The 27,117-nt window shown below is 37.4% G+C and overlaps 1 protein-coding gene across 1 annotated transcript in view; it reads right to left on the reverse strand.

Moving 5' to 3' along the window:
- Nucleotides 1–17,438: 17,438 nt before the first annotated feature.
- LOC149203778 (uncharacterized) overlaps nt 17,439–27,117 on the reverse strand; it is a 73,336-nt gene continuing 63,657 nt past the window's right edge. The window contains exons 2-6 of the mRNA XM_089400247.1: nt 21,255–21,361; nt 20,986–21,130; nt 18,620–20,899; nt 18,403–18,487; nt 17,439–17,639 (exon numbers count right to left, since the gene is read on the reverse strand). Coding sequence (XP_089256373.1) covers nt 17,560–17,639; nt 18,403–18,487; nt 18,620–20,899; nt 20,986–21,130; nt 21,255–21,361 — 2,697 coding nt within the window. The 3' untranslated portion in view covers nt 17,439–17,559. The remainder of the gene's footprint in view (nt 17,640–18,402; nt 18,488–18,619; nt 20,900–20,985; nt 21,131–21,254; nt 21,362–27,117) is intronic.

A 27,117-nucleotide genomic window follows, 5' to 3' on the forward strand; every position in this document is an offset into this window, starting at 1 on the left:
GCGTGACTTGTCTCCGGGAATGTAACCTGTCATGAGCATTAGTCACAGGGACTTCTTAATAAGGTCAAGCTAGTGTGACCCGTCGTGCTCCGGCAACGTCAGTACAGGTTATTTTATAAAGTCAAGTTGTATAATTGTCTGCTAAAGACATTTTGTACCCAAAATGTTATCCTAGATAAGTGGTGAATATTGTGGAAGGCCATATATTCAACCAATGGTGGCATCTCCATAGGATGGTTCAATATCGACACTGACTAGTTGCGCTCCAAGAGGTTGAGAAGCATCAATTCTGCAAAGCATGTCAACAATGGTCTGAAGCGGTTATGTCTTAAATGGATAAAGTGGGAAGCTCGAAAAAGTGGTGAAGAAAAAAGTTGAAACCTTGAGATTTCAGAATGAATATGAGTGTTAGTGATGACCATATCAGACAAATATGACGAAGATTTATTTATTGTTGAATTGTGGGTTTTTTATATTTTCTACATTTAAGCATTAAGGGAGGGTTTTGGAAGTAATGCTTCCATGTCATGTGTGAGTTGTCATTGAGTCCCTAGGTGTCAATCTAGAAGTAGTTAGTTTACTGTGTGTGAGTTCTAATACCTATCTAGATGTGTAATTGTGATTGATCTAGATATTATAAATATGTAACCATTGAGATCAATAAAATATAGTGAGTGTGATTTGTTGTGTGCACAATCATTGTCTCCTCATCTCTCATTTTCTATCGAAATCTAATATCTATTTATTTAAAAAAAAATTATATACATGTATAAAGTAAGTATTTCTCATCTATTAAAATTTCCAAAATTCTTATAAATATTTATTTTTATTTTTATTTTTTAGATATTTTATAGTAAAAAATTAAATAAAACATTTTTTTCATTAACAAATTATTACCAGATATAAAAATAAACATAAATCAAACAACTAAATATAATTTTTTTTATTAAAAATATGTAATTATGTGCAAGTTCATTTAATTTTTGTGGTTAATTTTTTTTAAGTAAAATCACCTCATAGATTATTTTATTTTTATTCTTTTTAACTTACTATTTTAAGTAATAGCATTTTGTTGATAAAGGCAAATTATGCTATGTCAAACATAAATTACACAACTAAAAAATTATTTTAATTAAAAATCTATAATTATGTGTACTTTCACTTGTTTTTTGTGATCAACAATTAGGAGTAAGTTAATTTCTTTTTTTGGCTTTTTTTTTTCTTCTTTTTTCTTGAAGTAAAACCATATCATAGATGGTTTTAATGAAACAACATTTTCTTAGCAAGTGGTTTTGAATATTTTTCTATATTATGACTTAGTTTACATTTAAATACTTTTTATTACAATAAATAAAATGCAAATGTTTTAATATGTGAAGTGCAAAATAATGCTATGCTCAATTAACAAAACTAATTAGATAAATATAGTGCAAATATATTATTTATTGTTGTTTTATTATTTTGAGTAAAAAGATAGTAAGAAAATAAAAACTGAAATTTAAATAACCAATGCATCTTAGAAAAGCTCAATAATGAACAAGTAACCACAATAATATGCTTAAAGCTATAAACAAATAATTTGTGAGATAAACCAAATAAAACAAGATAGCCCCGAGGGTTAGTTTAGTTGGTCGATGGTTAGTTTAGTTGGTCAAGTCTCAGTCGTAAAAGCACGTGTTATTGAGAGGTCATATGATCAATTCTTTCAACACTCTCAGGGTCAAGCTCTGTGACAGCAAGAAGTAATCCCTTCAGGTGGATCTGCCCAGTACAAACAGTACAAATATTTCGAGTGGAGGTCGCAATCACAAATCTCCATGAACCACGAACCATATTTAAAAAACAAAAAAAACCAAGTTCATCATATGCGAAAAAAAAATTACAATGTAAAAGAAAATACACCATTTCAAATATCACAACTTTCAAAACTGAAATCAATTTCCAAATGGCTTAGCCATTAATGGCTTCTCATTCATTAATTATCCAAAAAAGTCTACAAAACTGCTAAAAACAAAACACTAATTTCTCCTCACTAACATCTCATATAAAAAGCTAAAAAAATGTACTAGCACAAAACCAATTCTCGAATTGGTTTTAACTTATTTGTACAAACGAAAGAGAAAGAGATAGAAGTTAATAGTATTGATTTCTCCACTTGGTTATCTAATTCTTTTCTTAGTTGTTCAATTTCTTCAATCAACAACCTCATGTGCCACTCAACAATTCGCATCTTTTCTTGATTGTTCAAATCTTTTTTGCTCTTGTGCCACTTGGTTGTTTCAATTCCATTTCTCAATTTGAATGTCATTTTATTTAACTATCAGAATCTTTTCTTCGCCATTCAACTCACTTTACAATCATTGTATATTATTTGCATGTTAGTGTATAAAACACAAGCCGCACATTCAACTTTCAACATTACGTCAATTGCATCTAACAAAACCTACTTTTGGTATTACAAATTAATTCTAGCTATAATGAATATTGGATCACTTTTTTAAAATTCAAGAGCAAGGTTTAAAGCAAACATTAATTAGGATTTGAGACCCTTGATTTGGTGATCGAAACCAATGTCTAAATGGGGTCTTGGGTTTGTGTGGAGTAGGTATGATTATAATCAACTTCAAAATATTTTTTATGTACAAGGCCTCAAGTTCATGAGCAAAATTCAAAGGTCGTAATTAGGTTTCACGATACAAACAAGGAGCTTTGGGAAACAAGGCCAATTCTAAAATCAAGGCCAATATACAAATTGAGATCATGTCTCACTCTCATTTGTAAAGAGAAGGCCTGAATTTGAAGTCAATCCAATCATTGAATGAAGTTAATGTTGAAGCACTTTGATGAATGAATGAAGAACCTGAGGTTTGGACTGAAAAGAGAAATATAGCTTTGGAAGATAGCATACAAAGATTAAAAGGAAGATAAACAAAACAAAAAACATGAAAGAGAGTCGATAATTGTAAAATTTAAATGGTGACAATAAGTTCCAAATTTGAAAATTTGGATCAATTTCCAAATTGAGGCAAAACAACTAACAACTGAAAAAGAGGTGGCCAGTTTTGAAAATCAAGGTTGATGATTGCACTTTGGAAAAGGTTATCACTTAGCTAAACTGAAAAAGTTTGAATAAAAAAATGAAAGGAAAAAAAACTCAAATAAAAAATTAAGAAGCACTCAAATGAAACACAAACAAAAAGGAAAACCTTTGAATGGTTTGAAAAGATTAAATGAGCTTGATTTGGAGATCGAGGTCAATACGAAAATCAAAATCCACCCACACCAAAGTCAGTGGATGAAGACCCCAATTTATCAATCAAGGTTGATTACCAAATCAAATGGATCACAGAGTCCAAGGAAAAATTGAGAATTTGAAAAGAAGTTTCAAAGTCTAAACAAAGGGCAAGCTTTGAAATATTTAACAGTTCAAATAAAAGTCCAAGGGAAAGTTCAAAGGCAAAAAAAAGGTGATAAGAGGCCTAGATTTAACAATCATGTATGATTTCCAAATTACGGGACTAATGAACTAATTAAAGAAAAAAAGGCTTAGTTCTAGAAATTGGGGCAATTTGGAAAGTGAAAGGGGAGACACAGAAATTTTCAAAAAGTAAGTAAAGGAAAAGAAAGAGTTAGAATTCAAATTCTAAAGAGAACCAAAGACTCTAAAGAAAAATTAAAAGAAAAGTTTAAGTTAAAGCAAAAATTTCAAATAAAAATTCCAGAAAAAAGGCTCGAACTTGAATTCGAAAAAGTTCAAAAAAAAAACTGCTTAAAAATAAATAACCACAGAACCTAATTTAGCAGCAATCAGACTAATTTTGGGATTACAAAACGAACTTCAAAAAGAGGTTAACAAGTGGCCCTGATAAGAAGGTCAGGCCTAATCTAGAAAGCATGGGCAGAAAGAGTTCAAACAAAAAGAAAATCAAGAAAATAATGAATGAAAAACTAAAACACAATGAGGAATAAAGTTCAAGGGATGAAGGAAAGCAAGTCAACTGAAGTGCAGAGTTCGAGAAAGAAAAATAACCAAGTCAAAACAAAGAAAGTAAAACATGAAATGTGAGGGTTGTTAAAGGCCAAACACATTCTTATTTATGTATAGTTTTCTGAATAAATCACAATTAATTATGAAAAATAATTTCAACCAAATTAATGTGATCCACTATCAAAATATTTGTTCATAATAACGGACCACACTAGTGCACCAGCGTTCATCTAATTGCAATTTATCCAAAAGAGTCTACATACAATAATATCAATCACAAAAGTCTTAGAAATAATATTTTTCATCCTATTCAAAATTAGCACTCCAACCAACCAACCAGTATGAAAACCCATTACTATTTATATTATCTCATGAGCCCGAAACATTCACCTCACATACTCGTTTGATAGAATGCAATCAACCATGCAAACTTCTCTAAGGATAACTTTTCTAAATATCTATAGATAACTTTATTAGAAATCATTCGACAAATTGTGAAGGTTTAAAATGGAAAAATCATTTAGACAAATTCTGAAGGTTCAGAAAGGAAAACACACCAGATAAAAAAATGCTAGTATTTTATATATACATGGAAATCAAGCTTAAAGTACATTCAAATCAAATGCGAGTATTTTATATATACATGGAAATCAACCTTAAAGTACATTCAAATCAATGAAAAACATATGTCAAATGTATGATATGGATAGTTCAAAGAAATATGTGTGTCAATGTGGAACAATCGTATCAAACAAATCACAAACTACGAGCATCAAAAAGCACACTTTCTCAGATCTGATGAGAGGTGGATGGAGAAAATTATCATTAATTAATCCATAAAGTTAAAAAATCGGAAACACAAACAATTTTCCGATGTGATGAGAATTGCATGGGAAAGTTGCAAGCTTGAGTGCGATGGGAAAATTCAACCATAGGCCCTACTCATTAGATTCAATTGACAAACACATAGATCCAACAAATTTGAGTAGATTGATTTTGAATTAAGTGTATTATGTGGTTGTAGGTGCATCAAAAAATGCCATCAGCTATATTACTATCATTTTAATTTCGTTAGCAATGGTTTTTAGAGTTGCTTAAAAATAGATTCATTTTATTCAGTTTGGCAAAAAGACTACTTTTTCACATTTTCGTTAGTGTTTGCTACAATGTGCAATAACATTAGGATACAGACCATCGTAGATCAACAGTAAACAATTGAAGCTCCCCTTCATGCGGACCCAATCAACATTTCCTACATTATAGTAGAAAAGAAATGCCTCCAAAACATCAATATAACTTTGATAAACATTTGCAGGAAATGGATGGGCCTAGTAAAGATATCTTCCCAAAGTAATACCGAAATCATCAACGAGGAATAGAATTCAAAGGAATTACCCAAACACGTCAATTAATATCAGAGATTTGATCTGACGTTTATAAGGAACTTCAAATACATCATCCCTCTTTACTCAAGAATGAGAAATCTCTAGTTTTATATTCAGCTGACCATATGTTCTACTCTAGGCAGAATGCAGAACACAGCTAAATCATGCAGACTCAAACTTCCACAGGGTAGACTCCCTCTAAGTCTACACAACCTTCACTGGAACACCCGGTACTTGTACCTGTACCTGCACTTGGATCCAAAACCCCATTTTGGGTAAATCACCCAATAAACAACTTATTGATGGGTTGTCCTCTCTAGGAAATACCTTCCATGCTACCCAAAATTTAACACTTCCTCTTTTAGTGAGGAAGATATTTCCTTCATGCTTCCAGCGCCATGACTTTCCATGCATGTTCATGACCTCTTCGCATGAGTCATGACTTTCCTTGCGTAGCCATACCCCTCTTGTATGAGCCACGACTTCGTTGTACTAGGCCTAGTTTTGACTTGCACAGTGCATGAATATTTTTGCATGCAACATGACTTTTCCAATGTGATCCTTGCATGTCCTCGCAGGATCTACAACTTTCCTTACACCACCATGAATGATCTCGCATGGTTCATGACTGTCCTTGCATGGGCTGAAAACTTCTCGAAATCACTTGATCGTGAAGACTCAAACTTCCACAGGGTACACTCCCTCTAAGTCTACACAACCTTCACTGGAACACCCGGTACTTGTACCTGTACCTGCACTTGCTTCCTGCACACACTATGATCCACATGCCTTCAAAGTTGTCACGATACCATATCGATTTTTCCTTGGCACTTCAAAATCAAGACTGTCTAAAACACAATCACAAACACACTGAAATACCCTCAATCTACTAGCACTTCGCACAACGAAAATCTCCAGCAGTGAAATCAATTTAGTGCATAGAGATATGAGCCCCAACACTCAATTATTTTATTACTTCATTAATAAAAGAATCATGGGGCTCTCGTACTTGGGATCATGGCCCTCGATCTCTGATAAAAGCAGTATAAATAGTATAAAAACTATGGCTTGTAATCTGCAACATCAAATCTGCAATATGCCCACAAAGAACTAGACAAGAACAACCACATAACTTACTTGCTAAAGTAGACCATCTAGATCATCCCTTTCTGCACTTGTTGTCCTTGATATCTGGCAAGTCCTTTGCCTCCTCTACTCGCAGAGAATACTACTCCAGATTCACTTGCACAACCAGCTTCACAACTCAGCCTTTTTACAGTGATCTATGCTGCTCCAAAATCACTGATCTTAGGCCCAACAAGTTTGCGCTCTAACAATGGATTTGCTTCTCCGATAACATTGTACTTGGGGCACAAAATACCAGCAACTCACAGTGGGTTTGCCACATCAAATACTACTATATATCAACTTCAATGCATGTTTTTCACAACTTCGTTTGTGAACAGACTTCAAGATCTATACTTAGAATATCCTCAGTCCTTATCTCAGTAGGACTTGGATCACTCCCATAGCCCTAGCAGACCTTAGATCTGTCCTTAGCAACCAACCAATACTGAACGCAAGACTCATATATCTCTGTCACACTTTGTTACTTTCACTCCAAGACATTTTAGGGGTCTCAGCCCTCCTTAACTGATTTTTCCTAGTGCCAGAGCCTTATTGTGCCACCTGATGCCCTTTCAATGTTCTCCTAGACTGGACTGGGACCTATTCCGGCCTACTGTAGCATGTACATGAGTCTCAGCCTCCACTATAGGACTTCGGCCCTCCTTTCTATAGAAAAACAGAGTCTCGATTGCCCTCTCTACACTTGGTCTTGCACAGAACCCAGAACAGAGATAACACATCAATCCTTCTTAGATCGAACTGCTCAGACTACAAGAAACTCGTCCTTCTTCCAGCTCAGCCTTCTCTAAGGATCTGCAGCTAGCTCTTGTTCACATAAGGATGATTGCCATATTGTTTTGGCTCTGCCCTCGGTGCCCTTCCTCGTACTCTTGTTCACTTGGTCACGTAGCTTGAAACTCTCGGCCTCCTATTTCAGCCTGCGGTCACCCTCTTCTTAGCCTTAGTCTTGTGTTATGTCTCCTGCACATGGATCTGAGGGCACTCGGCTCTAATACAAGCCTTTCGGCCCTCCTTCCACGGAGATTTAGGACCACATCCCTCTCCAAATCTACAGCAGATCTCGGCACCTTCCAGCCCTACTCGACCTCCTTAGACCAGGAGTATTTCAGCCTCCTAGGGCTCTCTCAGCACAAGAGTGATTACATCTTCTCTGGCACTTGACTGCTCATGAACCTCACTTTAGGCTCATTAAATACTTTTCCTTGGGTCACTTAAGAAACCTTCTAGATCTAGGGTTTTCTCTTCTTTGACCCTTAAAATATTAAATTATTTCTTTCTTGGTCCGAAAACACTTACTTGTGTCTAAAACCTGATTTTGGATAAATCACCCAACAACCAACTTATTGATGGATTGTCCTCTCTCAGAAATACCTTCCAAGCTCCCCCAAAATTTAACAATTTCTCCATGTAAATGTACTTCACATACCATGGGACTATGGCTTTGTGAAACAAGTATATTTTAAATTAATTACCAAACAAAGATCTGAAACCGCAGCTAGTAAGTATACGTCATACAATTCAAACTTTGAATAGGAATGCATATACCTTACATTTGGGTTTGGATCTGTACAGAGATTGTTGCAAAATACAATGGAAAATCATACAGCTCTGATTGTAATTGTGGAAAAGTTCAGAGTAGAAAAGCACAAGCGCAGAATTGGCACAAGTGTGGCAGTGCCATAACTGCCATCATCCAATTTTTTCTCATTGAAAATTCTGGTCCAGTAGCATTTTGGTGTGTAAGATCATTCTGGCGCAAGAGTTGAGCTCACGCAAAGATGACATGGCACAGATTCTTGCTGTGGAAGCAAAGTTTGACTTACTAACTAAACCAACTTTGTTCACAAGTTACTTAGGCAAGTACTCAGTTTAATGTTAATTTTTGGGTAGCATTGGATGTCCTCTAACTCCAAAATTTTATGGAGGGGCTAGAACACATGAGATCTCCAACACCCATAAATAATTTGGAGAAATTCCACCCAGATTGTATTTTATTAAAATAATTAATATTTTTAATGGGATTCTTAAGTCTAAACTTAGGAAAATTAAAATATTAATGGGTATTAATGAAAATATGGGTGAGAAGCTTCTAAGAGATGAGGATCAAGTCTAATTTAATCATAGCCATCGATTAGAGACTTAATCTTGGCCGTTGATTTCTCAACAAGAAAAGTATAAATGGAGTTTTGGGGTCAGTTGGAGAAGACACACAAAGAGATAGAGAAAATCAATTTTCTGAAGTGAAAAGTTCTGAGGAGGAAAATCGATTGAGGAGATCTCTAGCAGAGGGAGGCAGTTCGGTAGAGGGACTTCAGTCCAAGGCCGAGAATACATAGCAGAGAGGCAAAGCAGCCCCAAGAGAGACAACACAACTCCAAAAAACGTGACATAGAGGCTAGAGGAGCTGACATAGTCACTTAGAGGCAGCATTGGGGTTTCTGTGAGGCAGAGAGAACAACAATTCAGCGAATCGATTTCTGAGCCGAGAAGGCTCACTAGGAGGGTGACGCAGCTCCTAGAGGAGGTGGCGCAGTTACAGCACAGAGCTTGGAGCAGCCATCGTTGCCCAGCACTAGGGACAGCACAGTGACTTGTGGGGTTTGTTCATCCAAGTGTTGGATTCGCCTAAATATTTGTATCCCGATAGAGGTACTTCTGTCGGGTTTATTCTCTGTTGGGTGAGCCGGATTTGGCACCCTAGTTGTATTCAGAAATCTGGTTAATAATAAAAACCCTCATATCTGCTGCACTGGTTTTCCTGCATTGGGTTTTTTGGGGGACGTTTAGTCCAAAAATAAATGTCCTTTGTATGGTTGTCTCATTTATTTTTCAGTACTTAATCTATATGGTGGTGTAGGCTGTAGTGTATTTACATTAATATTTTCTGAAGAATTATGAAAATAACTTGTTAAACTGAAGAACACAAGTAGGTAATGCAAATCAATTTACTGTAGTAGGATTTATGACTTGTTTGATTCATAAATTTTCACATGGTATTAGAGCGATTGCAGATCAAGGAGGACTGAAGCCATCAGCAAAAGGACAAAGGAAAACTTGTGTTGAAGACAATTGGCCGAGAGAGCAGAGGAGGGGTGACGCAGTCACCAAGGGAGGCTCACGCAAAGCTTGCATCAACCTGAGTGGGAGATGTTGTTGTTGTAGAGGGCAGCACAATGATTGTTGGGCCAGCGCAGAGACTGTTGAGACTCATTTTTCCAGTTGTCGTGGCTAGAGGTGCAATGCAAACTTCATCTGAAGTTGTTGGTGGGGTATTGATTTTGTTGGTGCAGAATAGTACCTAGTGGGGCAAGATCCTTGAGGTGCCCAAACTCTTGGATCACATATGGCTACAGGAGCCCTTAATGACAGTAGCAAAATGACGGGATTCAGTTGGTGTGAAGGATGATGGAGCAACAGTGGCAGAGCTAAAGTGCCAAAGTCTGAAGCAGCGCAGTAGAGTGTTGCAGCAGTGCGGAAGGCACAGAGAAGATACAACAGCAGCGCAGTAGCATCAGAGGATCAGCACAGATTAGCAACAGAGGTAGCTTCAACGTCAAGGGGCATCGAGATTGACCAGCATGTCAGCTTTTGGGTGACTTTTCAATTGCTTACTTCTCAACAACTGAGTTGCAGTGCAGCAATTAGCAATGGCAGTGCTATGGGTAGCATGATACAGCATATTGAGAGGGAGTTGCAGTACAGATGCCGCAGTGACAGTCGCAATGTCATGGGCAACAGTACATGTTGCAACAACGCAATGGATGAAGGGCAGCAGGTCAAGCATCAGCAACGCAGAGGACCGATATCGTGGATCAGTGTGATACTTCTGCCGGGAATTATTACTAGAGCACATTCATCGCTAAGAGGGAGTGTTGATTTTTGGGTAGCATCGTATGTGCTCTAGCTCCGAAATTTTGTGGAGGGACTAGAACACATGAGATCTCCAAGACCCGGTAATCATTTAGATAAATTCCACCCAGATTGTCTTTTATTAAAATAATTAATATTTTTAATGGGGTTCCTAAGTTTAAACTTAGGAAAAATAAAATATTAATGGGTATTAATGAAAATATGGGTGAGAAGCTTCTAAAAGACGAGGATCAAGTCTAATTTAATCTTAGTCATTGATTAGAAACTTAATCTTGGTCGTTGATTTCTCAGCAGGAAAAGTATAAATGGAGGCTTGGGGTCAGTTGGAGAAGACACACAGAGAGATAGAGAAAATCGATTTTCTGAAGTGAGAAGTTCTCAAGAGGAAAATCGATTGAGGAAATCTCTAGCAGAGAGGGGCAGTTTGGTAGAGGGACTTCAGTCCAAGGCCGAGAATACATAGCAGAGAGGCAGAGCAGCAACAAGAGAGACAGCACAGCTCCAAAAAGGGTGACGCAAAGGCTAGAGGAGCTGACGCAGTCACTTAGAGGCAGTGTTGGGGTTTTTGTGACACAGAGAGAGCAGCAATTCAACAAATCGATTTCTGAGCCGAGAAGGCTCGCTGGGAGGGTGACGCAGTTACAGCACAGAGCTTGGAGCAGCCATTGCTGCCCAGCACTGGGGACAACACAATCATCTGTGGGGTTTGTTCCTCCAGGTGTTGGATTCGCCTAAATATCTGTCTCCGGATAGAGGTACTTCTGTTGGGTTTATTCTCTGTTGGATGAGCTAGATTTGGCACCCTAGTTGTATTCAGAAATCTACTTAATAATAAAGACCCTCATATGTGTTGCACCGGTTTTCCTGCATTGGGTTTTTCCAGGGATATTTAGTCCAAAAATAAGTGTGTCCTTTGTATGATTGTCTCATTTATTTTTCAGTACTTGATCTGTATAGTGATGTAGATTGCAATGCATTTACATTAATATGTTTTGAAGAACTATGAAAATAACTTGTTAAACTGAAAAACACAAGTAGGTAATGCAAATCAGTTTACTACAGTAGGATTTATGACTTGTTCGATTCAGAAATTTTCACATTTAATGGTGAGTGTGAGGAATACTTGGTCAACTTTGATTGCTCCTAAAACCTATATATATGTAAACTCCTCATTAATTGAAGTCAAATAAATACGTATGCAATCAAGACAGCAACATTGGATAGTGAGCCACAGCACTATGAGCATTGTGAGCCATAATCTGTAAATCTTCTTGTGAGCCATTGGAATTGGAATCTTCTTATGTGGGCAGAGGAGCCCTATATCATACTTGAGAGCCATTTGTGGTGAATTCATATAGTATGTTCATTGTTCTATTAAAGGCATAATTTCCCAAAAATACTTGGAAGCAAATCATCCTGGAAGCATATATATATATATATATATATATATATATATATATATATATATATCATTGCATTTATATTCAAAAAAACATCATGAATGCCAAATTAGTTGTAGAATATATCAAAGCATGCATATTGTATTGAAATCAAGATAGAAATGGCATCCATAATACATTAATGATTAATTATTCGAGCATCAACCATCTAGAATCTAGATTCTTCTCCTCTTGTCTAGCCTTTCACTCTCCCTCGATTCTCTAGGGATATTAATCAACATTGCCCAATTTTTATCAAACTACCTAATTCAAGCCTTAAAATATCGTACAAAAACCTTAACATGCCTGATCAATGATTTTGACTTGAGTGAAGGGTACATTTTTGCTAAGGCCATGACAAAGGAATTCAACAATCAATACCAACAACACTAGGGTACATATAGGGCTTGGTGCTCTTGATTAAATGCCAATCATATGCCCTCATACATGATATAATCTAATGAAATGTCACAATCCCATTGATCCTGAAATTCTGAAAACTGCAAGTCTGTTGAATTTTGAATGGGCTATGAAATTCTATTTTCTCCATATGATGTCCGAGGAGGTTGGAACCACTCTCAAACATACTGAGTCATTTCAAGCTAATATTAAAAATTTAAGTAGAAGGATGAAAATGAAAGTGCTATTCTCTTTTATCTTTCATTTTCATCCTTTTACTTAAAGAATTTAACATTACCATTAGGGGGAATCGAGGAAGCATCTAGGGAGCATTAAGGGAGTACCTTGGGAGTGTCTAGGAAGCATGGTTTCCAAAATTCCAACAACAACAAAAAAGTGACCCACGAAACTGCACGAGAACTGTCATGGAACCACGAATGGAACCATCATGGTTCTAAAAGTCTAAGAAGCGTGGTTTTTTGACAAAACCACAGTTTCGATTTTTGAAACCGCAATTCCACATGTAGTACGCTCACAGTTTTTCACATGACGCAGTTTCGCGTTGCAATATGTGGAGGGGGGGCGGTTCATGCAACACTGATTTGGGTCGGATACTTCTTCTTTCCCCAAGTGTTATTTGCATTAGGATACTCTAGGGGGTAGGTTTTCCCATCTCATTCTTGGGATGCATCTGGTGATCCGGGCATCTGGATGGACAAGGCATGAACTCATTGGAAATGGTCCAAATTCACTCACATGCGCCTTTATTCACCCACAGCCACTATAGTATCCCACGACGACATTCTAGACAGCCTTGTGCCTCTCATCCGAATTTCTCGCAACAGATGATTATGCTAATTAGCTCTGCAATTCGTGCAAATAACTTGTGATCATTTTGTATCAAGAACTTTGTACTGCGATACTGGCCATGCAAATAATTACAGCTTAATCCCTTTCGTGTGCGTGTTCTATAGTCATACAACCTACACTAACAATTGACGTTGTGAGTCTATCTGGCAGCAACGATCTCAGGTTTACTAGAACAGATTTGCCATGATTGCTTGCTAACCGACTGTTACTCGATCTTCAGGTTGGTGATCTTCAGCCCTCGTACTTCCACGTAACAATCAGAAAAACTCGACTCACACGTAGACCAGAGTGCACAGAGCTCCTTCGTAAAACTTGCTCGCAGTCAATTGCAACAATGTAATAGTGCGCCTTCCAAAAGATTCACAACCCCTACGAAATCACCTACTCTCCAAAATGATCAGATTGACCATCACACTGAGATTTCAACGCTCTCATGGAAACTCCAAATTGCATGCAAAACATCCAGATATTTGCATAATTCAGACCACGTACTCATGCAAGGAAAGAGTTTGTTGTGTCATTGGATCAACTCTTTTTACTTAGATCGAACATAACACCTGTAACAAAGAAAAACAAAAATTTTGCAATCGATCTCTGTTAAGCAAGCCTGCCATAACAATTGCTTGTTGCACTTAGACAATCCGTGTCAAAGAGTGCAGTGAGCCTTATATTTCATCATCAAATACTCAACATTTAGGCCTTTCCCAATAGTAAATCCATCCTTCAACAAATCAATTGATATATTCTTCCGTAAGAACGCTTAGGCATAGATCTAGTCACCAAGGGATTCGACCCAGTGACAAGAACTTTGTCATCTTGCATACGAACTCGATCTCAGCTTCAATGTCTTGGGTCAGCTTTCTAACAATAATCTCTGGAATCCGACACTATTCTTGACCACAAGATCAACCCTACAAATGATAAATTTGGCTTGACAAGTCACAAGAGAAAACCCTCAAGCTGGCAAGAAACCCAACTCTTATAACACTAAACTATTCCAAACGGAATATTTGACAAGTTTTCGAAACTTCACTCAACCAAAATTCTTCATATAAAAATTTCATCCATCTAATAGAAAATGGCCAATAAAATGGAACAAACAAACTATGGCAACTCAAAAATGCGATAATGGAAATAAGTTCAACTTTATTATATTAAATGGATAGGGTTCACACGCAGATACAAACTGAAATAGCTAAGGTAAATAATTTGGCCTCCAAAATAATTTGCTACAATGTTTAAACCAGACCTCCAAAACTGAACTGAAAATTGATAACTGCACCTATGAATTTTGAATGAATTCACAAAGGGATGAGGTGAGTTTTTGTCCACTCTCACCGAACCACCCAAGGGTTTCTATCCTGAAGTTGAGAACCAGGTTCTCAAAATCTCTCACAAAGAAAATACACAAATCCAAGATGTCCCAAATGATCTCATCCTCCTTTCAGAGACTCGATAGATAGATCTCCAATCTTCTAGAAGTATTTCATTTTGATTATTTTAATATTATTCTAGAAGCTCCCCCTTGACTTCATCTAAGTGACTTTTTAATTTTATTTTATTTTACTTAAGTCACGATTGGATTTTTTCCTTCAATTAATCCTTTTCCCCTTCCTTTATTTAATTAAGTGATTAATAAAGGTCACTTTTAATCCAGGAAAATGGTAAATTGCCCCCCATACTTTCTTTTGTCGTTGGAATTCACTTCTCATCATTTCATCTTGTAGATCTTCTTGTTCTGGTTCCAACAAGCTATTACACGAAGGTGTTCTCTCATATATTCCTCCCAAAATGCCACCTTACGCATAATTAATTTAGGCTCAATAATAACCTCGTTTTATGAGAATTATCGAAATGCAGCAAAACCAAAAGAAAGTTTTGTGGATGATAGAATACATCAAGCGAACATTGTTGGATCCCATAAAACCCCTCAAAACACCTCTGAGACCTCCAATTTTGTAATCCTGCTCCTATGGCCCAGCCATCACATACCTTGGAAATCCATCTTGGTTGTACTATAGAGGAAACTGAAAATGGGGACATTACTAATAAGTTGAAAGCTTTTCACGTGTTTCCCATTAACACCATCAATCAAATTATCCCACTGAGGTACCACTTTTCTTAAGCATAATACTCCATTTAAACTGATACTAGTTATGTTACTCAAATAATTCTTGTATCCCTTTCTTCCTCAAGCTACCAGAATGATTGTATATCTACAGCACAGAGATTTCATAATTATCCTTTGATTGCTTTTTGCCTTTCCATGCCTCTACCATCTAGCATGATCCAATCCATCCACTTGGCAAGCTTTGATTATAAATGTTTCTTTGTCATGGTAATATTAATCAAGGTATAAGCCCATTGCTCTATCAAGGTATCAAAAGAGGTTCAACATATTAGATAGACCGATGAGCATTGACTTCGCCATCAATCCAACACTTATTCATTAGCCCATTAATAGTCTTCAAGAAAACCATGTAGTAGTCAAAATAGCACGATGTCATATACGTGATGATTTGACTTCTCCAAATGTGCATACACATTCCATCCATTGATTGGAAGCTGGTACATGTGTGTTTCCTTTGGTTTGTGCATCAATTCAACTAGCTAGAGCATGTCGCTAAAATTGCAATGTAGCATGTGTCATCCTACCACATCTACAAGTATAGTTTTTCCTTTACCAACATGCATGGGCACAATGTACACGTGGCATGGTTTCATTGGTCCATGTGGTTGTACCTAATTGATCCTTGGAATAGTCAAGACATCAAGCTATTAGTGTATCAACATGATCATGTGCCACATACTTGAGATGGTCTAATAAAGATTGACTCAATGATTGGGCCAACAGAGAATAATTTTTTGAAAAATAATTCTTTGGGACATCAAGAGAGTCAATGTATGGAGTAAAGAAAAGAATACATTGGATAACTCCAGGGCATTGACCCGAGGTCCCTCTAACATGATGGAGACCCACACTCGATTAAATCCTAAAACATAATTAAAAGCCTGATCATGTTTGATTCCACATTCGGGGTGAAGTAAACAACTTCGCTTCCAAGACATAACCAAACCCATTGAGGTAACACCCATTGTCTAACACTTGGAAAATTTCAAAAGAACAATAAACTCTGCAAGGGCACCTACAATGAATAATGAAAACCATGAAGCTAAAAGTCGATGTCAAGCACAACTAACATTAAACTTAAGGCATTAATATACCTTCCAAAATCACCATGAAACCTACAACTCTTCCACTTACAATCATATTCACGACCAAAGCAAAATCCTGAAACCTTAAAGACCTACAACAGAATAATCTTTCCATCTATAAATGGGGCTTTCTAAATAAATTCAAAGTTTCAAACAGGGACAACAAACAAGGGGAAGCAATCCTCTATAGGTGTTATGCAATATATCAAGAAATTTCCATTATGGTCAAGAGTTCTAAATCACTATTGCTATCATCTGAGAACTAACTTCATGAAGAACTTCACTGAATACTAAAGTGAAAAATCCAACCATGTTAAAGGACAACTAAGCAACAAGGAATTTATCAAGATAAATCTGACTTTAGAAGATCTATAACACAAGTTCTATTTTCGTGACTTTGAAAATCAAGCCCTTTGCTTTCTATTCTACCACAATTCTCAGAAAGTTCGCTACATAATATCAGTTGCTCAGCAAACGATTCTAGTTCTACTCGAGAATTACATGATATGTCAAAGATGTGTTTCCAACCAGCCCTGAGCTTACAAACAACCACTCATCTCCAGCAAGTTAGCTCTGAGAAGAGACGTTTAGAAAGGTAGAATAGGCCCCAAAAGTTATTTCTTTTACTTTTCCATTATAGAATAACATAATAACCTCACAGAAGAATTTTCTGAATAAGTTGCAAAGACAAATACTGCCCAGGAAGAATAATACAAGACAATTCCCAAGATTAAAGCTTTCAAAAGCAATATATAGCTTCGCATTGAGTCTCAAGAAGATTATGCCACACCTTGATAAACCTCGAGAGATCCTGAATCACTTTTGAAGATGCAAGGATTGTAAAACAAGCCCAAAGATCACAAATAGAAAACCAAGACCCCAAAGACCATATAAAAGACATCTGTCATTTCCGACATTAGGCTATTCACACAGTTATAAGCAAAAATACTGAATTATAAACAAGTTTATAGCATCAGGTTATGAAGAACTATCATCAACTAGTAAACCAACGAACAAAGCTTTTGTGTATCATGCCTGTGCACAAGACTCTTACATAAAACATAAAACAAGTTGTGGACACAATTAAAAAATATGATATAAACATTATCTCCAAGGTTAATAAATTGGAAGCAAATATTATCTAGTGTAGTTTAGTAAAACAAGTACAATGACTAAACAGAGGATTGAAAGAATAAACAGATCCATTGAACGTTATGGTAATTGAAATCAGTTATTTAACATTTTAAGACAGAAAGTTACTAACCCAATCATAAGCAATTGTTTGGTTGCACCAGTGAGCTAGTGGCGGCACAAGTATTCGCCCTGCATAGAACTTATTAATGTAAGAAGCCTCAACAAAACTTTATTTATTAACCCAAAGAAATGACAGCTATGCTAGCAGAGTTTAGAAATGATTCCATGGACATAAACAAAGTTCACACTAATTGTTTAGAAGACGGCTAAGCATTCTAGAATCTAGATTTTCGACCATTTCCAATTTGCCATCACCAGATTCCAGTAAGGTAATATTTGTTAAAATCAAAATTTTGGCAATTGCTATTTCCAATGTAGAAATGAACTCAGCACCTTTGAAAACCACTACTGCAATGAGATTGTGCACTCTTAACATCTGATATCTGCAATTACATAAACCTAAAATGATTCTGGCCAGATTTCAAGCCAAATATGCTGGTTTCCTTCACATTGCTTTGAGTGGCTGGAAAAGGGCCAATTCGTAGCACATTTAGACTACAGAAATTGATTAAGTTCTCAAATAATTACAATCCCAGTAAAAGTGGGGGCAACACGGTGGAGTTAATTAAAAAATTGCAATGAAAGTCAATGAAATTTCAGGATATGTTAAATCCAGATGTTTATATCAGAATATCTGTTCATCATTTGAACAACGGTAGTCCCAACTCTCTACATGTATTGTCTGTAGTCAATCATTACTCTGATACTAACATATATCTTCCTACAAAATCTTAAAATACAATATTTTTTGGAATTGCCTACTTTTTTCCGAATGCATTACAAGATTTACATGTAATTTAAAAATGCCAGAGAAAAGTTCCAGAAATTTCACCAGATCTTGAAGTCTTTAAGCCAAAAGCTTTGGACACCTCTTCAGGTGTTGTTTGTACTCGGGATGGAGGAAGAGGGGGTGGAATCTGCAGAACATTGGATAGACAAAAATGTCCACAAGTATCACAACCAATAATTAGAAAAAAGTAACATATGAACATTGAAATGAACCCTGACTGCAACCAAGCATAATATGCATTGCATACACGAGAACTTACCTTTGAATGTGAAGACTGTCTTTTACCAATTAGAGTGCTTGTGGTTCTTTCTGTACCATTCTTTTGAGTTTGCAGGCTATCTTTATCCTTATCAATAGTTTCCTTTACAAGGTCGACACCAAGTTCAGTGTCATGTTCAGCAGACATGTCATGTTCAATTTCAACAGCTACTGGGTTCAGATCACCATCCACAATTTCACTGATATCATCAAGCTTCAGCTTTAAACCATCCTTCATTGTTATCTCATTACACACAAGCCCATTTGAAACATTACACATGAGATTTGCATCCCCTGTCCTACTTTTACTTTTGCCTTCTCTCTTTGTTTTCGTCTTGTTCACAGCTTTCTCAACTCTATTGACATCATTATTAATGTGACTATCTCCTGATGAAAAGGGTATATTTTCTGCAGAAGAAGATGAAACAGGTTTCTGGAAATGTAAAAGACCAAATTCTGCCAAATTCTTTTCTTCAGCATGCACTGTCTCATCTGTCCCTTTGCAAGCTTTATCTAATGGCGGACTTGTAGGAGTAATTTCTTGATGCAACTCCTCGCAGCGAATCATAATTTTAACATCAGAATTATTTTTTCTACCATCCATCACCGTGGCTTCATCACATAATATGCCCCTTGAGGCTTCAGAATATGCATTCCTACTATTTCTGCTTATTATTGTATTGGATTTACGTGGTCTCGCTCTTCTCTTTTTGGAACCAGTGACAGCAAATTCTGAAATAGGAATTTCAATTTCTCGGGTCCGTTCTACTGGAATAGAATTATTAATCAATTGCTCCAAATGCACCTTGTTCTGGGATGATTGCTCAATTACCTGCTTATCAGCTCTAAGATCAGCATCACCCTCTGAATCAGGGAACCTGCCAATGGTCAGGTTTGCATTGCAGTCTCCGATGTTCACAGTTCCTGTAGACTCTACCAATTTGGCTTCATTAAGAGAACCCACACAGTCAATCTTTTCTTTGGATTCTTTGGTCCTCTTATATCTTTGTGGAACATTCTCCTCAGTTTTAACAGGATCTTTGCCTCTTCTCCTTTTGGGGGTAATTTCCTGACGCAACTCACAGTCAGTCATATCTTTCAATTCTTTACCATCAGAATTATTACTTATGCCATCCATCACTGTACCTTTATCACATAATACGTCTGCTGATGCTTGAGAATACACATTCCTGCTATTAGTATCTGACTTACTTGGTCTCCTCCTTTTGCAACAAATGTCAGCAAATTCCGAAATATGACTTTGCGACCCTTCTTCCACAGGAGTACAATTATCAATTAATTGCTCCAAATGGACATTGTTCCAGGATGATTGTTCAACTTCCTGGTTATCAGTTCTGTTATCAGCGTCACCCTCGGAATAAGGTAACTTGTCAATGGTCTGGTTTGCATTGTTTTCTTTTATCTTCACAGTTCCTGTAGACTCTATTAATTTGACTTCATCATGAGAACTCCCACCCTCGATCTGTTTTTTGAAATATTTGCTCTTGTATTTTGGTGAAACATTTTTCTCAGTTTTTACAGGACCTCTGCCAACATGAAATGCTGAGAAATTTGGAGATTTCGTCCTCCTTAATTCACAGCCAGAATCTGTCCATATATTTTCATGGTCTACTTGTACATCACTGTCCACATCTGATGACTTGAGTCTTGGAGCTTCCTTTTCTACAAATTTACTGGGAACACCTGGGGACAAGTTAGCTTCTGTTCCTTTCAAGATATTAGGATTGTCCTGTGATCCCACAAATTCTTTTCCAGAAGCTGTCAACTTATCTTCTTGGACTATCTGTACATGATTGTCCATGTCTGAGGACTTGAAATTTAAAGATTTATTAGGTGCACCTGAACTCAAGTTAGCTTCTGATTCTTTTAAGATATTAGATTTCTCCTGTGATTCCACAACTGTGAAAAGCTTTTCAGGCTTGTCTTCTGTGCTTAGCTTGCAACAAATAGATTTTTCAGACAATTTAGCAGGCTGGGAGTCGTGTCTTACTCTCTTACTGCGCCTTAGTGAGGATTCCCTTCGAGAATCTGTTCTGGACAAGCTTTGTTCTTGTTCCAGTAAACTTGATTTGCCAGTCTCTGTGCCATCAACCTGTACCACTGGGCACTCAGAGTCAGGTTTTTCCACTTTTTCCTTGCTTGCACAATCTTCTGTATTGCTAGCTGATAGAATATGCATATTGAAACTTGGTTTCCTATTGGATATACTGATAATATGGTTCCAGTTAAATGGAAAACCATGCAGGAATAAATGGATTACCTGATGAACTATGAGTTAGAACATAGAGTAAGTAATCATCATAAAATACCCCAAACTAAAAGAGAAACAGAAATCATCTACCATACTTGGAAAGGAAAACCATTGTCATTAGTGCATTGTTCATCTATTGTACCCATCAGGAGAACATCAAGCCCATCAACCGTCCTCAGCTTGCATTTCTCTAGACGGGATTCTATAGGTGCTGTCCTAAACTCCTCACAATCCAGCAAACTGTAACAATGTAAACCACATAGATGAATATGGATAAAAATTGAAAAAGGTGAAGATACACCAACATAGCCTCCATAAAACAGCTGACCCAGCAACCAGCTGAAAGGTTTCCTATATCTCTTACTCTGGTGTTGTGTACCCTCCAACAGCTACTTGTTCTTCATCATCAATGATGCCATTCTGAGGACAGTTTTTAACCACCCTAATCAAATACCACTTGTATAAAGTAACCTGCATAAACAAAATAAAAATACAATGCAATCAAAAGTAAATATGTGAGTTAGTACCCTAGCAATATTTGCTTTGAGAGATCAAAATTGTTCAAGGATCGATACTAGGTGCAAAGACAACTGCAAGGAATCTTTCTGACAAGATAAACCACATTCATTTATGTTATGTACCAGAATCCATATCTGGTGTTACGTCAACCAATTAATAACAAATTATTGGCACATTAAATATTCTGAATCATGTTCCTAATAGGAATAATAAACTGTTAAAATTTGGGTACTACCTCACAAGTGGTTCCCTAAGGCTTTGATCTTAGGCATAGGGAAAAGTGTCCAAATTTATTTTTACTTTTCTCCTAAAGTGACTTTATAAGTGGTAAAGTTACATTCTAATTTAAAAGTGACTTTACAAGTGGTAAAGTTCCATTCTAATTTAAAGGTGACTTTATTAAATTCAATGAAAAATTAGAAAGTGAAAAAGAGACTATGGAAATAAAAAGCTAAGTGGATTTTTATTTAAGTGGGTGAGTTAAAAAATAGAAAGTGAGAATTAAATGCACATTTATTCTCATCCCTAGATCTAAATGAATCTAGGTCATTAGATCTTAGGGTAACCCAAAAGGTCATTTAGAGAGTTAAAAGTAGAAAAGAAGAGGAAAAAATCAATTCATTCTTTCATGAGCATTTGAGAGAAAGAAAAGAGAGAGCAAAGAAAAAATTTCTGGGCAATGAGGAAGTGAAGGAGAGCAGCAAGAAGACATTTCAACAAAATATGGACAGCAGAAAGGCACAGAAATCGAAAAAGAGGGACAGCACAAAAATTGAGGAAATGGGACAACAACAAAGGCATAAATTTCGAGGCAGTCATACTGCTGAAAGCCGTGCAATCCATACAGTTAGTACAAGTTCTGCACACATTTTTCGAGGCAAGTTGTACAACATTTAATGTTGTTTTATTGCTGTAAAAATTTCTGTTTTGTTTGTTCGCTGATTGGCACAATTTTCGAGGTGGAGTTCAAGCACGAAATTCGAGATAAGTTGTAATTTGTGATTGCTAGAATTTTTACTGTGTATTTCAGTTTCTTTGTAAAAGCATTTTCAGAAATAAAAAAAAAAAACTCTCAAACTGGTTTTCCCCAGGAGTTGTAAGGGGTCTTTCCAAGGTCACATTGACCAAAAATAACTGTGTTATTTTCTGTGTGGCTGTCATAATTTTGCTATGTTTTATTTCTGCAATTTCAGCAGTTGTGAAATCTCTAAATTTGTGTTTTCAGAAAAATATTGTCATTTCCAGATTTTAGGATTTTTATCATGCTTGGATTTAAAACTAAATGCATGGAGTGATAAGGAAAACTAACAACCAGAGTGGGGGTTGAGATTTCTTCATGGTATCGGAGCTTGGTTTGCTGAAAAGTGCAGTTTGGGACAGCAAAGTGAAAATTACAGCAAGCTGATTTTTACACAGAAAACAAAAACCTTTACCACAAATTTGAAAATTCAGTTTGGTAGGACAGTGAAACATGTCTTTGGGTTTTAGAATTGAAGACAAGTTGGATGAGTAAAACAACTACAGTGCATGGAAGGAGAGAATCTTGAGCATCTTTGAGGAAGTAGAAGTTTGGGGCATTATGGTAAATACCACACAGAACCCAGTTATAGTACTTGTTGACCCTGTACAGTTCGCAAAGTTTAACAAAAATAATGCTAAGGCAAAAAGATTGATTCTGGAAGGAATCAAAGACCATGTCATTCATCATGTGAAAGGAAAGACTTATGCACATCAGATGTGGACAGCCTTGACCAGTCTTTACCAGAGCTCAAATGAAAACAGAAAAATGGTCCTAAAGGAGAAACTAAAGGCCATTAAAACGGCTAACACTAATAGTGCTACAACATACCTCACAAAAATCACTTCAGTGAGAGATGAGTTGGCAGCCATAGGTGAGATCATTGCACCCACTGAGTTGGTGAGAATTGCTTTGAATGGTCTTCCCAAGACTTGGGAGAATTTTGTGGATGGCATTGTTGCACGGGAAAACCTTCCAGATTGGGAGAGGTTGTGGGATGATTGCATTCAAAATGAGATCAGAAAAAACCATTTTGAGGAAGCCAAACAGGTGGAGGAGGATGACAATGTGGCATTGTTATCAAGAGGCAAGAAGGGCAGAGCAAAGAAGCAAGCTTCCAACGGTGGAGGCAAAGGCAAAGGTAAAGGCAAACAGCAAAACAAGGAGAAAGACTATTCCAAAGTCAAATGTTGGAACCGTCAAAAGTTGGGACACTATGTTGTTGTGTGTCCGGAGAAGAAGAACAAAAAAGGGAAAGACAAACCCATGGCAGCTTCCGCAGAGATAGCGAGCTTCTCAGAAAGCTTTGTTCAGGAGTTTGGGTTCATAGCTTGTGAGGCCTCTAGTGCAGGATCCCCTGCCATGCAGGTTCAGAGGGAGTTTGCATTCCTTGCTACTAGCAGAGCATCTTCTAGCATTTGGTATGTTGATGACAGCATTATTAGAGCAATTGATGTGGGAACATTGACATTTGATAGGGGACCCAAACCTCCCTTGAAAATATCAGATGTTCTATATGTGCTTGGAATGAAGAACCTGATATCTGTCTCAGCACTTAAGGACAGAGGGTATGATGTGTTGTTCAGGAGATCGGTGGTGCTTATATATGCTAGGGGAACTCCAGCTTCTTCAGCTAGAGAGATTGGTGTGCACAATGCCAAGGTGTACAAGTTCTCATTCCAGCCCGTGATGGCATTGAGTAGCAGCACCCGTGACAGGACCGACAACAGATCTAGCAGTTCAGATTTGTGTGAGATTTGGCACCGCAGGATGGGGCACATGTATCATGGGGCCTTGAGTAAATTGCAGGAGATCACCACTGGTGTGCCAGATTTCAGTTCTGATCACCTTGATGTATGTAGAGGATGTGCTATGGGGAATTTTGCTAGATCCCCTTTTCCCAACAATGGCAGCAGAGTGACCGGGATCCTTGACTTGATTCATACCGATGCGAGTGGTCGAACGTAAATTGTATCCTTGAGTGGCTATCAGTACTATGTTTTATTCATTGATGACTACTCCAGGAAAACCTAGATTTATTTCTTGAAGACCAAGAGTGAGGTCTTAAGCGGTTTCAAGAGTCCAAAGCTCTTGTGGAGACCCAGACAGGTAGGAAGATCAAAGTCCTCAGGTCAGACAATGGAGGGGAGTATACCCTTGGTGAGTTTGTTGATTTTTGTGCTGAGGCAGGCATTATGAGGGGTTCACAGTTCCTTACTAGCCCCAGCAGAATGGGGTTGCATAGAGGAATAACAGATCCATTGCAGGGGCTGCCAAAGCCATGCTTTATGATCAGGGTTTACCTTTATTTTTGTGGGCAGAGACCTGCAACATTGCTGTGTACTTGCAAAATAGGGGATGTGAAGTTCAAGGACGAGAGAGCTTTCAAGAGGTCACGAGAGTTAGAGTATCTAGAGTCACCAAACCCTCAAGAGCAGCTGAGTCAGTCACAGGGATCCAGTGGTCAAGGATCAGGAGGTACATCGATTACAGTGTCAAGTCCATCAGTGAGTAGTGGCTCTCAAAGCCAGGTGGGTGGTTCTTCGAACCGCATGCACGGCAATCCACAGAGCAGTTCACACGGTATTCCACTAATGGACAGTTCGCACGATACTTCAGCATCTACAGACACAGATTCAGGCATGAGGTCTGTTGGCAGGCCTTCAGGAGTTCAGGCATCTGATGATGATGAGGATTCCTTCACTCCAGTGGGAGAAGTATGCTCAGGGAAGAGGAAGCCCAAGTGGATTCAAAATACCTTGTGCGAGGCCACATCAGTTGTTGGGCCAAAAAGACAAGTTAAAGAGTAAACCACCTGAGCGGTTCTGTGGTTACATGGCATCGGTAACAAGTATTGTTGACTCTAAGCCTTCTAGTTATGAGGAGGCAGTCTGCCAACAAGTCTAGAGAGAGGCCATGATGGAGGAGTATTCTTCTATTATGAAGAATGATGTTTGGGAGGTAGTGCCGAGGCTTGAAGGTAAATCAATTGTTACTTCCAGATGGCTCTACAAGATAAAGCATGTTGCAGATGGCAACATCGAGAGAAGTTCAAGGCTCGATTTGTGGCGAGAGAGTTCTCACAGGTAGAGGGAGTTGACTATGAGGATACCTTCGCTCCAGTAGCTCGATATACATCTATTTGCTCCATTATATCGATTGCAACAGAGATGAATTGTTTTGACCCTACCGCCTACACCTACCTACAAGTCAGTGAGAAAAGCCTTTAACCCCACAAGGTGTGGTTGGTGGCAAGGAACTCAGAGAAGGGGTTGTCACACTAATCCCGAGTCCCTCTGTTTGAGCTATCTCCTAGGTTAGCTAAGGGGGGTGGTCCCTAATGAAAAGTTAAGTTAAAAAAGATGTGAGTTTCTAGGAGAATTGTTAGAGTTAAATAGATTATTTATTTAAGATTTATAAGAAAACCTGATATGAGCAATAACCATAAACACATAAGATAAGCATGAAATACATAAACAACCAGTGCCTTCAAAGTACTGCTCTTTAAGAAATGAATTTTTTTATTTATTTATTTTTTTTTTTTGCTTAGAATGAAGTGAAATGCTTTCAAATGAAAGCCCAAATAAACTTAGACTTGGGTTTCCAAATCGAAAAAGGTTACTTAGTTTATGCTTCAGCTCTCTTTCTTCAAACTTGAATTGCCTCCAAGAACACCTGTAAGAAAGCAAGCAAAAGAGTTAGCATACAAAATATATGATATTTTTTCAAGATAGAAAAGAAGCAAAGGGCTCATGAAACCCCCTCTTAAATAAATCTCTTGATGTCTTATGAGATTGTTGGCTTGAACAACTTGTGGGATCTTTGATATCCTTGGAGGTGACTATTCCAACCGAAGAAGTCCTCACACTCCAATAGAGTTGGCAACCTATCTTTTGAACACAAAAATGTCTGCAAACCAATTGTTAGTGCAAAAGAGACTTGGCATATAAAGACCAAGTTGAGCTTGTCATTCAATCAAAAATAACAAGCTACAACAAGATCACAAAATATGCCAAGCCCAAAGGAGATTTGAGATAGTTGCAAATCTCTCCTCCCTAGACAATAATGCCCTCAAGCAAATGCACAAAAAAAACAACTAGATAGCAATGTAAAATCAAATGAATAATAACATCAAATGACACAGGTATACCTCATCAACCAAAGAATGCACCACAAGAGAAGCTAGTAACCCCAAAGACTTTTATTTGTTTATATGAAAGATGAATACAAAAATCCAGCAAAGGCTCCTCAAGCCCAACAGCTCGTTCTAAAAATACAAATGAGAGCTCAAGACTCATATAAATAAGAAAATGGGAGATGATCCCAAGGAAAATTCCAACGACAAGTGGACATGGATTGACAATCCCAATGTAGAAAATCAAATCACAAGTGACAAGATGATTGGCTGTAGGTGGCAACCTTGACTCCTTGACTGTCCATCGAATATCTTCAAATCCGTTGTGGGTGGCATAAAAAATGGGCAACGTATCCCTTTGCTAGCATGTGCGCGCATCTTATTATTGCCAAGTGTGAAATCTGTGGAAATGAATGGGAGCAATATCCCACAAAATTAGCCATAAATCAAATACAACGATCTTGTGCCCCACGTGTACCAAAGCAATGCCAATCAGATCTGTGTGTTATCATCAACATATCGCTGCCTTTAACTGCTGCGTATGATTTAATTTGT

This window comes from Pinus tabuliformis, chromosome 2_1 (assembly GCF_031772625.1).
Source record: "Pinus tabuliformis cultivar Carrire ecotype Pingquan chromosome 2_1, CPIR1, whole genome shotgun sequence".
Taxonomy (NCBI): Eukaryota; Viridiplantae; Streptophyta; class Pinopsida; order Pinales; family Pinaceae; genus Pinus; species Pinus tabuliformis.